At 38.8% G+C, this 15,153-nt stretch overlaps 1 protein-coding gene across 4 annotated transcripts in view; it reads left to right on the top strand.

Annotated features, from left to right (window-relative positions):
- The window catches only part of dpyd (dihydropyrimidine dehydrogenase), a 668,284-nt gene that overhangs the window by 444,148 nt on the left and 208,983 nt on the right, over positions 1–15,153 (top strand). For all 4 annotated transcript variants that reach the window (XM_062977979.1, XM_008109224.3, XM_003220086.4 and 1 more), the window contains one exon: positions 12,152–12,220. In XM_062977979.1, coding sequence (XP_062834049.1) covers positions 12,152–12,220 — 69 coding nt within the window. The remainder of the gene's footprint in view (positions 1–12,151; positions 12,221–15,153) is intronic.

Here is a 15,153-nt window from a genome sequence, read left to right as displayed (position 1 = left end):
AAGTTGCCAATGTAGATGTGGCTTATATCACTCTAATAACTGCAGTGTGGAACTACTTTCACATGGACAACCAGGAAGTTACCTGGTATCTATCCATTTAAATTAAATCAGAATGGCTGAAGAATATCAATTCAGATCTCTTCTAATGTTCTAGTTTATTTAAAACATATACTGTTATTTCACACATTTCCTTTATTTCAGAAGTACTACAGAATAAGTCCTTCCTGGGAGACTGATTGTATATCATTACAAAATATCATTGCTTCTGTATATTTATTCTTGGGAACATAGTCTTGTAGTGTGGCAAGCCTCAGAGGATTTTTCTGAATGTTCAGTGGATGAGTGGGATGATGGGTTCAAAAATGAGGAGTCTATGAATATCTGGAGGGAATTGCAAGCAGTTGAGGCTGATGTTTTGGATTCTTCAGCTTGTTCCCAGGCAACAGGGGAAAATGAGAAAAGGTCTTGGGAAGATGAGGAGTTTTCAAGGGAGAATATATTAGACTTGAGAACGCAGGGCATGAAAAGCCAACAAATTATATATTCTCAGAGGATTTGAGATCAGAGGCGGTCCACCGGCGAGGCCAATTAGGTGCTCGCCTGTGGTGCAAAACTACGAGGGGGTGCAGTTGAGGCGCCCCCGCGTGCTCACAGTGCTGCTGCTGTTGCCACGGTGTCCATTGGCCAGGCCAGGCCAAAGGAAGGCCGGAAGGTGGGTGGCGGGCCCAGGCCCATCACCCAAAATGGCCAATGATCCTGTGCGCACATGCAGGGATTCCATTTGCTCGTGCAGAAGCTTAAATTAAGTGGCTTGCTCCAGGCCTTTCAGAGGAGACAACGTTGTCAATGGAGATCAGTCTCCTGTTCTTGGTTTATGTATTGTCAAAGCTCCTGTTTCATATTCCTGCTTCATGATCCTGTTTATGCCTATTTATCTTGGAGAAATTACCTTGGAGAAGTTCCTGTCCTCATATTCCTGGATATACCTTTGGATTAATGTTATGCTTTTGGATTCCTTGGTTTTGGGTTCTAACCTGGCATTTTTGGATTACTGTTACTGTTGACAAGTGCATTTTATATCTTTTGTGACTTTTTGTATTTTGCCTTTTTCCTTTTTATATTCTTTTTTTAGTAAACATTCTTTTTTTGGAGTACTGGGCTCTGGTGTGGTGTTGGGCGAAAGGGTGTTCCAGTGCTGGAGTGCATCACGTACAGTAACTTGTTGTTGTGTGCCTTCATATTGATTCTGACTTATGGCAACCCTAATGCAAACCCATGATAGGGTTTTATTGACAATAATTATTCAGAGAAGGTGTGTTGCTACCTCCCTCTAAGGCTTAGGCTATACAGTACAGCCCCTTCCTCCAGTGCTTTCTATGGTATGCTTCCAACTCAAGAATAGTGAAAATATAGGAACCACTATTATCTATGGTTGCAGGTATTTACCACAAATGCGGCAGCCATACTGTGTTAGATACTGATGCATCAATGAGTTGTTTGATGTGGGTATAGTTAAATTGTGTGATTAATTAATTACTCAATTTGAGGTTGGTGGGTGGGGAAAAACATGCAGTAGGCACATACACATATCCTCTTCTTTAAATATTACCTATTCACTGAAGTTTGGGAAGTTTCTGGAAGGGCAGATTTGCCTGGCCTGTGGAAACTCTGCTTAGGGAGAAGTTAATGGAGAGTATTGTCTGAATGGGGCTAGAAATGAACCTTTAAAATAATAGTTTCTGCTCCATTAGAAATCCAAGAAAATGCATTTCTTACAAAGAGAGAAAAATAATAAACTAGTCAGAATGTATTGTCTGAATTTCTAGCAAAACTTTGTGTGTTTAGATTAATTTAGATTAAATAATGATTTTTATGGAAGCCTCTTAAAGGGGGAGGAATGGCTTCAAATTTCATTACAGTCTTAAATCTATATATATAAAAGGGTAATGGAATCACGGCACCGGACAAAACAACTAAACTAAATGCCCCACAACCTTGAAAACCGACAGCACAACCTCTCATCCACGCCTCTACGTTCATACAACAAAAAGAAAAGAAAAACTAAGTCCTAGCCACAGCAACGCGTGGCCGGGCACAGCTAGTGGCTAATAGAAAGAAATGTTACTAAAAGTTTCCACCCAACACAATCACTGATGTCACAAGAACTTGAAATTAAATGCCATTTTTTTTTAAAAAAAAGGGTTTTTTACTAAAATCTGCATGCAAAAAGAAAGCACTTTATCCAGTGCAAAGTATTTTATGTCCATCAGAAAGTGCTATTATATTATATATGCATAATGCATTTGAAAAGTTGAGATCAGGTGTATATTTTCTTAGTTACAATCATGTGTGTATTTTCTTTGATTTTTTGAAATACTGAATATTGCTGATCCCTTTCCTCTTGTTTTTTCCATAATCATTTTTCAGATTTTATAGATACGTTTAGGGTATTAAAAACCATTTATAAGGTTTTGCCATTGTTTGCCTTTCTGCTTTTTCCATTTTCCCCATGGCAAAATATAATTAGATTCACACCATAACTGCCTCAATTTCACAACCTAATATTACAGTGTATTGTATTGTCACTGGTGGAGCTTTGATCTCAAGAACTTTGAATGGGAGGAGGAGACAACGTAATTTTCAAGTTCATGTACACAGAAATGTAAGGGTCTCCAAGCATATATGATGTTGGGATAGTTCGTATTGCTTCCCCCCCCCCCCCCCAAAGGACCCTTGCAGGATGGAGGCATCTTGTGACCAATGACTCAGGGTCAGATGGGGCCAACAGTTTATGTGAAAGCTGATGTAGGAAGGGCTTGCCCCAGTTGTCCCTTCTCTGAATCTTTCTACTTGAGCCATCTGAGGACATAAGTTGACAGAAGTTGCCATGTGACACTTCTTTGGACTCACTTTGCTTTGAAGATTGACACATGTTCTACAACTGATGTTTCGGACAGATTAAGAACTACGCCAATGAATGCACGCCTTGAACAAAGTGAACAATCACAAAATATACACACACCTTAATGGGATTGGGAAAATAAATGAAGACCTACATTGTGAAAAATGTGTAAAAATGAATATGAATTCCTAAATGAAAAACAATATAAAATCTTATCCCCCAATACAAAACAAGAATGGGAAGAAAATACAGATGAGATTTTTAGAGAAACACAATGAAAGAGAGACAGAGATTTTTGCACCCCTGGTTATATCATGTAAACAAAGATAAAGGCTGCTACTAAATAATGTTGAAGAAATGCATGAGTAGAGTTATGTACAAAAGTTTGTACAAACAACAGAATTTACTTAGTTCACTGTTGTCATGCAGTTTACCCAATGGAAGAATCCCATATTTTAGAGTTTCTAGAAAATGGAATAGAATGCCAAAATGATGGGATTCTATAGTAGCCATTCCTCAAGAATTTGTAAAATTCTGGGCAACCTGGCATTGCTGCACTTGGTTCTGTGTTGGCATTTTAAGATGGTGGACATATTTCCACCCCAAAGTTCATACGATAGCTAAAAAGTATTTTTTATATAATACTGGCAGTGAAATTATAACATTTTATGATATCAGTATGGAAAGAATAAATAAGTTTGGGATTTTGGCGAGGTGTGTGAAACTGGGAATCTAATTTTGGGCATGAAAATATTGTTTTTTTAAAGGGTGGAAATACTCACAATAATAATGAGGTGTATGGCAGCTATTTTTCACCTTAGAATCCTAAAATTATAGAGTTGGAACAGGCCACATGGACCGTCCAGTCTAACCCCCTGCCCTGCAGGAATAAACAATCATAGCTCCCCCTTCCAATAGCCATCCCATTTACCATCAGGGTATCTCTCTTCCTTTAATTTGAACCTTCTCTTTCCTCCCTTTCTCCCTTTCTCCACTGTTGATATGAAGAGATATTTTGTACCATTGCTGATGGCAACTGAAAGACATGGCTTTTAAGATAAATTGTTCCACTCTTCCATTCCAAATTCTCAGAGTAGGGGCATTCTCAGACCAAACGAAAGCAGCTGAAAGCAGCTTCTCTTCTGCTCTTGCCAGTTCTGGCCGCAGCAAAATTACAGCAAAAACACTCCAGTGAAAGAAAATAGAAAGGGAGCCATTACTTTCCTTTGCTATCCAAGTAAGGCTTCCCTACTAAACTTTATTTATTTGTTTATTTATTTATTTACTATACTTTTACTCCGCCCTTCTCACCCCGGAGGGGACACAGGGCAGCTTACAACATGGCAATAATTCAATGCCATTTAAAACATTCCAACTGAATCCTTGAAAATCCCCTTTCCTCAGTCACAATTGCAACAACCTTAGATGAGCTGACATATTTCAATGCCAGTTTTTGCATCATCCTAATTAAATGTAATTGTTACTTTTGGTAATGGATGCTACAAGGCCAAAGCTTTTGGAAGAATTGTCAACGCACTTCTAAATACTTTTGTAATAACTTTCCATCTGTTCTCCAACTCTAAAAGGCCTTTCACATAAAAATGCAGCTTTCTAAAATTATGTTGTTTGCATAATTGACATTTTATTTCTCTTGTGTGGTTTTCAAGGTTGAATAAAGTGCAACACTCAGCAGTGATTGATTGTGTTTAGCCAAGAAAGGTTAACATGGATAGCAAAAAGAGATTTTAGCAATGTGTTTTGTGTATCAAACATTCTTTCAGAAGAGACTCTCTTTTTTATTATACTGTCTTTATTTTTTTCATATATATTTTCCCCGCACCCTAAATTTTGCACGTTTCACCACAAACCAATTGTAAAGAAAAGAGGAATGGAACAAGCCTTCCTTGAATCTGACAATCTAAAAAAAAAAAGATTTTTGGAAGCTGTTGAGACTTACTGTGACCATATCAGCACCTTGCATCAGGCATTCATACTTTTGCAAGTACTGCAGATTATTTTGAGAAACACAATACACAGGAACCAATATTTGCTAAAATGCTACTCAGGTACACACTTTTAGGTATGTGACAAAAAATGCGCAAATTGGGAAGAATGCTCAGTTAGGAATTAGAGAAGCACAACAAAATTGAGATTGCATCTCTATGCAATGGGTGTTTGGGGTGGAATTGTAAACTTACACCTTAAAATGGAGATGAAGGAAAGATTTCTATTACAATCTGTCTTATTCTTAGATCTGCCATGCAGAGATAGATCATCCTGTTTGTCTGTGGGACAGTAACCATTATGTGACATTTGTGATCCGAGCATGAGATGTATGTGAGCTGAAAACTTGGAAAGGAAGAAGATATTTTGGGTCACTATGTCTGTGAAGATGGAATATACAAATGCTTTTTGTCTTTGTTGGAAACATCTGTAATTTCTGTATAATGCCGAATGACGAAGGCAGTTGCCATAGCAAAATGAAAACAACAATAGCCAACAAAAGAGTAGTGTTATAGTTTTAAAAGAAAGGATAATTTTAAAGAAGGTACTGATAATTCTACTATTTAAAATTGTTTTTGTTATTTTAATTGCATATTTTAAACTGTTTTAATACCTTGAATAGTTAGATTTTAATTTTCCTCTTTTGTGTGGTTGTAGTTTTATAGCCTTTGCTTAAATTTGTAAAGCATTATTAATCTAATTCCAAAGGATAAAAACAAAGAGGATGGAGATGATGTTAATAGAATGAGGATAGGGAGGTTGGTCCATTTTACTTTTGTCCTACATTCAGATTTTCTGAATTTTAGTGATTCTGAGCAAAATTCGAACTGAAATCAGTTTCTCATTCTTTCCTACGATCTCTTCACACAACCTGTTGCGCCATGAAATGGATGGCTTATGGGGTGGCTTGTGGTGCCCCATGCGCCCTCCCTCCTCCCCTCATCGCATGGTGGGGATGGGACAGGGTGTGTTAGCACCCTTTCCCTCCCCCCATCTGATGGTAGAAAATGTGTGTTGGCCTGCTGCCCTTTCTACCATCACACGGCAAAAAGGTGAGGAAAATGCGGGTAGCTCTGCACTTTCCTCCCCGTAGTGGAGGAGAAAGTGCCTTTCGGTGCTTCCCCTCCACTGTAGGAAGAATGTGGATGCGGCCTACCATGCCCTGTCCAAGCCGCACATAAAAGCAGCAAAATGGGACAAAAATGCCCCATGTGAAGATGTCTCTATTAACCAAGAGTGGCCAATGGATTCTGTATCATTAGGGTGGAAAATCTGGCCTTGGATGTAGTAAGAACTTCAAGGCACTATTGAAGATACTGAATGTGTTCTGGAGATGAAACAGGTCCTTTTATCATTCCTTTCAGTTCCAAACAAGTGGAGGGTCTCAACACCAAACTGATATGGAAATCCACTTCCGCCTGTGCTAGTTACAATAAGAAGATATAACACTGCAACCTTTGTGAAACAACTAGAAACTTCTAAAGATAATGACATCCCAGGTTCACTGAAGCAAATGACACCAGTGAGCAATTTCAAAGCATATCTTGTTATAAAATAGTCTGAATAAGCACATAAAAATTATATTCTGAAAATTATGTTGCTACCCAGTTGCTACCCATGCCAGTAAGGTAATGCTCAAGATCCTGCAAGGCAGACTCCAGCAATACATGGAGCAAGAGTTGCCAGATGTCCAAGCTGGGTTCAGAAAAGGCAGAGGAACCAGAGACCAAATTGCCAATATCCGCTGGATAATGGAGGAAGCCAGGGAGTTTCAGAAAAACATCTACTTCTGCTTTATTGACTATTCTAAAGCCTTCAACTGTGTGGATCATAATAAACTATGGCATGTTCTTGGTGGTATGGGGATACCAAGTCACCTTGTCTGTCTCCTGAGAAATCTGTATAAAGATCAAGTAGCCACAGTAAGAACAAATCACAGAACAACAGACTGGTTCAAGATTGGGAAAGGAGTGCAGCAGGGCTGCATACTTTAACCCTCCCTATTCAACTTGTACGCAGAACACATCATGCGACATGCAGGGCTTGAGAAATCCAAGGCCGGAGTTAAAATTGCTGGAAGAAACATTAACAACCTTAGGTATGCAGATGATACCACTCTGATGGCCGAAAGTGAGGAAGAGCTGAGGAGCCTTATCACCAAGGTGAAAGAAGAAAGTGTAAAAGCTGGGTTGCAGTTAAACGTCAAGAAAACCAAGGTCATGGCAACTACACCTATTGATAACTGGCAAATAGAGGGAGAAAACGTGGAGGCAGTGACAGACTTTATATTTCTAGGCGCGAAGATCACTGCAGATGCAGACTGCAGCCAGGAAATCAGAAGATGTTTACTTCTTGGTAGGAGAGCAGTGGCCAACCTTGACAAAATAGTGAAGAGCAGAGACATCACACTGGCAACGAAGGTCCGCATAGTCAAAGCAATGGTATTCCCCATAGTAACCTATGGATGCGAGAGCTGGACCATAAGGAAGGCTGAGCGAAGGAAGATAGACACTTTTGAACTGTGGTCCTGGAGGAAAATCCTGAGAGTGCCTTGGACCGCAAGAAGATCCAACCAGTCCATCCTCCAGGAAATAATGCCCGGCTGCTCACTGGAGGGAAGGATATTAGAGGCAAAGCTGAAGTATTTTGGCCACATCATGAGAAGACAGGAAATCTTGGAAAAGATCACGATGCTGGGGAAAATGGAAGGAAAAAAGAAGAGAGGCCAACCAAGGGCAAGATGGATGGACGCTATCCTTGAAGTGACTGGGTTGACCTTGAAGGAACTGGGGGTGGTGATGGCCGACAGGGAGCTCTGGCGTGGACTGGTCCATGAGGTCACGAAGAGTCGGAGACGACCAAACGACTGAGCAGCACCCAGTTGAATGTTGGTAGGAAAAGGCTGGGGAGATAGATTTATATGCTAGATGTGTTGTGGGCAGGAGGAGAGCTTCTCACTTGGCCTTGTAAGGTGAGCACAGAGGAGGGAAAGAGTGTACCATTCCTTCTCTGCCAGCCTGCTCTCTCTTGGCAGAAGGTAGCTTCTGTTCTATGACTCCTATGCTATTCCTGCAATACCAAGCTTTAATTGTATGCATGTAAAATGCAATCATGTGCACATTCACCTGGGAATAAATCCCATTCCATATCTAGACATCTGTAGAATGGTACTGCATGCTCGAGCACAATTCAAAGTGCTGGCTTTTGCCCATAAAGCCCTAAACGGCCCTGGTACAGTTTACCTGTCCAAACACATATCCCTCTATGAACCACCACAGAGATTCAGATCTTCTGGAGAGGCTTTGCTCTCAGTCCCGACACCGTCACAGGTGCGATTGGTGGGGATGAGAGACAGGGCCTTCTCAGTGATTGCCCCTTGGCTATGGCACTCCCTCCCTGGCGAGATTGATCATCCCCTTCCTTCCTGTCCTTCAGAAAGATGGTAAAGACCCAGCTGTGGAACCAAGTATTTGGGACAGCAATAATGGCAGCAATAGAAAATTTCACTCTGCTGACCGTATCTGGTACGGCTGACTTGATGATTTTAAATAATTGTTTTAATGTGAAGATAACTGATTTTAGTGTTTATGTATATTTATAGTTTATTTTATGTTCAGGCATTGGATGTTTGTCATATATCTGGCCTGAGTCCCCTTCAGGGTGAGAAGGGCAGAATATAAATGTTTTAAATACATAATAATTTTGTAGTAGGTGATTAATAACAGTTCCTCATGTTGTGGTGACCATAACATTATTTTCATTGCTATTTTATAACTGTAATTTTGCTACTGTTATGATTCGTAATGTAAATATCTGAGACACAGGATATATTTTCATCAACTGGACCCAATTTGGCACAAATATGCAATATTCCCAAATTTGAATACTGGTGGAGTTGGGGGGGGGGGTGGTTTTGTCATTTGGGAGTTGTAATTGCTGGGGTCTATAGTTCACCTACAATCACAGAGCATTCCGAACTCCACCAATGATGGAATTGAACCGAACTTGCAAGAGGAGAGCTTTTGTTGGGAGGATTCGCCGTCTGTTTTCAAAAAGGAAGAGGACAGGTGGAGAAATCTTCAGCCTTCTCTGCCAAAGGAGTTCCTAAGACCATCAGAAATATGTGTTTTCTGATGGTCTTTGGTGACCCCTCTGAAATCCCCCTATTAGCCCCCCAGGGGTTCCAACCCCTAGGTTGAGAAACGTTGTAGCAGAGCTTGGAAAAGTCATGTTTTTCAATTACGGCTCCCAGAATTAACAATACTTACTTCTTGGAAGTTTAATTTTTTTAAAAAATCTTTCAGAATCTGCGAAGGAGCTGCAATTTATTAAGTATCCCCATCATACATCTACAATAGCTGTTTCCATATTTTGAGTGAACTGAGCCAAGAAAAAGTACTGGATATCTAAAGGAAAAAAATGCATCCATGCTTCACTTAGAAAAGTAGGCAAATATAATATCACAAGAAAACATACAAAAAGTTGTAAAAAGGTTAAGGTGAGTCATATTTTCATGGATATATAGTGCCAAAAAAGGGAAGGAGGAAGAGCTTTTATGAAAAACTTTTGAGAAGTGAAGCTGTAACGTACTGCCCTAACCTTAATCAAAAGAGGAACCAACTACAGCTACAAGCTAAGTGCAATAATTATAATGTGCAAACCATTTTAAACCACTGACTTTTATTAAGAAGAAGAAGAGGAAGAGGAAGAAGAAGAAGAAGAAGAACCGTATTCATCCCCTATCTCCCCAATGTATTTTCATCCATACCAACATGTATTACAGGCAGAACTGGGTCTAACCACACATTAATGCAGCCATTCTGCTTTATGTGGCATAAATAGTTACTAGAATTGATAAAAAGACAAAAAGATTGGTTAATAAGCAACACATTAAGAATCAACTTGTTTGAAAATTAAGCTACTTTCTTAATTGTACATGTGTCTGTAATCCAATTTAACATTTTCCCTGTTCTTGCTTTCTCTCATTTAAGCAAGGTTTTTAGACAAAAATGCCAATCATGTTTATCCCCATAGGAAAGGTTTAAAACAAATCTTTGAAATAATTCTGCAATAAAAACAAATACACCCCAGCCTTGTTCATAAGGCATGCACTTTATGTGTATAATACACAAGACACTAGCTTTTGTTTTTGAAACATAATAGACAATAATATAATTGCATGAAATCAGACATTATTCTTGCAAATAAATTACAGTAGGTGAACCATTTATTAGTTATTCTGTCTTATTCAATTTGAGACTCTATTTGCGTGCTGTAGCCAATGGTCTCATATAACTGTCCTCATTTGGCAGGGACACTCCCTGACTTTTTTTTTGTCATCTCATTTTTTTCAGATGTTTTTCACGTCAGAGTTTCACTCTCCTCTTCCCAGTTCTCTCCTAGGGAGCCATGGTGGTGCAGTGGGTTAAATCTTTGTGCCGGCTGAACTGCTGACCTGAAGGTTGGGTTGCTGACCTGAAGGTTGCCAGTTTGAATGCGTGAGACGGGGTAAGCTCCTGTCTGTCATCTCTAGCTTGCGGGGACATGAGAGAAGCCTTCCAGATAACACATCCCAGCGTCCTTGGGCAATGTCTTCGTAGACAGCCAATTCTCTCACACCAGAAGCAACTTGCACTATGTTCTCACATTGCTTCTGACATGATAAAAAAGGTTCCCTCCTTTCTCCTCAGATTAGACCAATTGCTGCAAATTGATTTCAGTATGCAAAATTAACTCATCGGGTTGGAAAGAAAAAGACGGGAAAATCTTTTCCTTTTCCTGTAGGCTCAGGCAAAAGTAAAACGCTGCAGCCTCTCTTAGCTTGTGTGTTCTTGCTAATTAATAACTTTTTCCATTTTAACAACATTTTGACACATCTATGTTTTCATCTGTGGAAAGTTAGAGGGAATATGAACAAATGTTCATGGCATTCTTGAGGACTGGGTCTTGCTATGTGATATGCACTACATTGCAATGTTTTTCTGCATAGTTTGGACTGGAAGAAATAAGTCATGAATAGCAGGGTAGCCCTCAAACCATAGATATTCAAAGTGAGGGAACGTCATCATCACATTACAATATGTTTTTTCAGCTTTTCAAGATATTATCTGTAATTCATAGGTGAGTTCATGACTTTACAAGCAAAAGGTATGCTTTACACGAGACAATATATTTGTATACATTGACATATCCAGTCTCTTATGGACATACCACATTATATGTAAAGTTTAAACTACAGTTAATTTTCCCACAAATAATATTATAAAGACCTAACACAGCATATAATTTTGTTTGGCCCATTTGAAATGAAAAGGCATATTTTAATATGAATGTCAGATGTTGATCAGATAGTTCAGTGACAGGAAGGTCCCTTGTACCTTGCACTTAATATGGTTGCCCAGATCACCCTTAAATCTGATCTTTTCTTCTGTTTTAATATACACAAACCATATATACGGTGGTGCAGTGGTTGTAATCTGTGAGACCAGAAGACTACACAATCCTAGAGGGCAGCTGTTAGCCTGTCATTTTTCCAGTGTCAAGAGATGAACAATGTGACCTGTTCACAGCTCCTGGGATTAGTAATAATACTATTTTCTCTGGCGATACTCATTTAACACCTTGAGAGATGCAATTACTTCCTGTGTTTCTGAATTGCTGCCTATTTCCTGTATATCACCCACATGCTAACCTCTGCAAACTACTTTGTCAATGGAAATTGTTCTTTCCTAGGAAAATTGAGTTGTACTTTAAAATAAAAGAGATCGAGCTGAAATTTGTCAAGCAAGTTTGCCTTACTTCTTTGCAAAAGTGCAAATTTATAATCTCTTGAATTCCCCCAGCACTATATCCATCTCCCAATACTCCAATTACATATACTACTCGAATTTCTCGGTTTTGTAAAACTTGGGTGTTAAAAAATACTGAATTTATTATGAGATATGGTTGGGTTACAATTCATTCACACAGCTTGAGATTTAGGGAATTGGGATGTTACATATCTTTCTGTTCTGCCGAGAGATACTTACTTGTCCAAAGCCTCAGGCTCCATTGTTCTTTCAACGTCCTGTGTACTTTACTACAGGCTTCTTTTAAATTCCCTAGACTACTATACAGCTGCTACAACACACAATAGAATTGCTAGAAGTATGAGGAACAAGCCTTTGAAAGCAAACACAAAGCAGTATGTGCCAAAAGAATTATTCAGGAGTGCAGCGTTGTATAAACCTATGCTTATCTTTTCAGATTCTCATTGCCAGCATCATGTGCAGCTATAATAAAGAGGATTGGACTCAACTTTCAAAAATGGCCGAGGTAATGGCTTCTTAATATGCTTTCTCTTCCTGTTTTCTCTCTGCGTTTCCTTTTTTTTTTCATTCTGTGAGAGAGACTATAAAAGGAAAGGAAACACAAATGAAAAAGTAGGGGTTAAACATATCTATTATTGCTTGTTTGTTCCATGTTTTCATTAAAATGATAGAAATGTAATTGAAGTGAATCAGTTCCATAGAAATGGTCCCCTGGACGTTGCATTCTACCTGGAAATCCTTCAGCCTATGAATTGCTACACTTTTTATTTGCATTTTAAGCAACCTGCATATTATGACGGATGCCCTGATAAAATTTAATTCTACCTTTGAGAACCTAACTTGATCTTACCTTGCCTTCAGGCACTCCAGTTTGACAGCAGCAGAAGAAATTTTGAATATAAAACTCTTGAATATTTAAAGTATAAAATACTCATTTAATGCTATTCTGGTTCTAATACAATCTGTGATGGTGGGGGGGAGGGGTAAAAAGGACAGCAGAAAAGACAGCATATAATAGCAGGATGCATGGATGGATGTGTATTTGTGTGTATAGTTTCCTTTTGCAATATAAATACTATTCTGCCCAAATGAAAACATCTCAGTCAAACATGGGAATTGTAGAGGGTTTTTTTCAGTTTTAACACAACCTTTGTCTTGGCTGAGCAAAAATACTTGATTAACACAGTGATATATTGCAGTAAGAAGGCATGTCTGCATCTTTCATATATAAATGAAGCTTCAGTTTTATATGTGATTACCTAGGAACATGTGTTTGAACATTGTAGATTCAATAGTTTGTTTTCCTTGTCTCTGTCATTCCAAGCTACAGGAGGAGCTTGCATGTTTGAATGTTGCCATATAGATACGAGAATATTTCCATGAACAATAAAGATCTTGATCCTTGTGATCTGTTCATTTGCACAAAGTGCTTTTTCTCTGAACATTTAAACATTATTTATTTAGCATCATTGATGCCCCTAAATTCATTGATGTAATAAAAGAGGATTAATATATTATATATTATATGAAATCATATAACATTAAAATATATAGATTTCTTCATACACAATATGAATAGATACAATTTAAAAGACAAATACTATGAGATTTTGTTTAACCTGTTCAGTGGCATACATCAGATTCAATTAATCATTTAAACATTTAAATCCTTAAAAACTGTAAGAATTTTTTTTATTTTGTTTGTCTACTAGATTACCATAGATACAAGAAGATCAGGGGCACATGGCACTTGCCAATCCAAACAGTCATATAGGTCACCACTAACCTGGCAAGGTAGTATTGCCACTATTCCATTGCAATTTTCCAGCCTTACTCTTACTGTTCCTAATAGTCTGAGATCCCAAGAGATAAGTCAGCATGAGCATAAGTAAATATGTAAAAGTAAATATGTATCAAACCATTTGTTGTCAAAGACTTTCATGGCCAGAATCACTGGGTTGTTGTGAGTTTTCTGGGCTGTATGGCCATGTTCCAGAAGCATTCACTTCTGACGTTTCACCCACATCTATGGCAGGCATCCTCAGAGGTTGTGAGGTATATTGGAAAACTAAGTAAGGGAGGTTTATATGTCTGTGGAAGGTCCAGGGTGGGAGAAAGAACTCTTGTCTATTGGAGGCCACTGTGAATGTTGTCATTAATCACCTTGATTGGCATTTAATGTCTGTTTCCTGCCAGGAGCAATCCTTTGTTCCAAGATGTTAGCTGGCTCTGATTTATTCATGTCTGGAATTCCTCTGTTTTCAAAGTGTTGTTCTTTATTGGCTGTCCTGATTTTAGAGTTTTTAATATTGGTAGCCAAATTTTGTTCATTTTCATGGTTTTCCCCTTTCTGTTGAAATTTTCCACATGCTTTTGGATTTCAATGGCTTCTCTGTGTAGTTCACACAATAGTTGTTAGAGTGGTCCAGCATTTCTGTGTTCTCAAATAATATGCTGTGTCCAGGTTGGTTCATCAAGTTCTCTGCTATGGCTGACTTCTCTGGTTGAGTTAGTCTGCAGTGCCTGGGCTCTACAGGCCAATGGAGACTCCACCACAGACATCAGAAGAGCTGCAAGGGCAAGAACAAGCCATGAGAGTAAAGACAAAGATCAACCCAGAGGAAAAGTGTTCTTACCATACATCAGGGGAACTACTGACCACATAAGATAAGCTGATGAAGTAACACAACCTACAAACTTTCTATAAACCCACTAAGAAAATCCAACAAATACTACGTTCAGCAAAGGACAAGAGGAATCCTCTCACCTCTGCAGGAGTCTACTGTATACCATGCAACTGTGGACAAGTGTACATAGGGACCACCAAATGCAGCAATGCCCAAACACAAATCAAGGAACATGAAAGGCACTGCAGACTAATTCAACTAGAGAAGTCAGCCATAGCAGAACACTTGATGAACCAACCAGGACACAGCATATTATTTAAGAACACAGAAATGCTGGACCTCTTTAACAACCACCTTGTCAGACGACACAGATAAGCCACTGAAATCCACAAGCATGTGGACAATTTCAACAGAAAGGAGGAAACGATGAAAATGAACAAAATCTGGCTACCAGTATTTAAAAACTCTAAAATCAGGACAGTAAATAAAGGACAACACTTTGAAAACAGAGGAATTCCAGACATGAATAAATCAGGGCCAGCTAACACCTCCCAACAAAGGATTCCCACAGACAGGAAGCAGCCATTAAATGCAAATCAAAGTGATTCATTACAACATTCACACTAGCCTCCTGTAGACAAGAGTTCTTTCTTCCACCCTGGATCTTTCACAGACATATAAACCTTCCTTGCTTAGTTTTCCAATATACAGTAGAGTCTCGCTTATCCAACATAAACGGGCCAGCAGAACATTGGATAAGCGAATATGTTGGATAATAAGGAGAGATTAAGAAAAAGCCTATTAAACATTA

Source organism: Anolis carolinensis, chromosome 4 (assembly GCF_035594765.1).
Source record: "Anolis carolinensis isolate JA03-04 chromosome 4, rAnoCar3.1.pri, whole genome shotgun sequence".
Lineage (NCBI taxonomy): Eukaryota > Metazoa > Chordata > Lepidosauria > Squamata > Dactyloidae > Anolis > Anolis carolinensis.
This window is presented reverse-complemented; position numbering and strand designations above follow the sequence as displayed.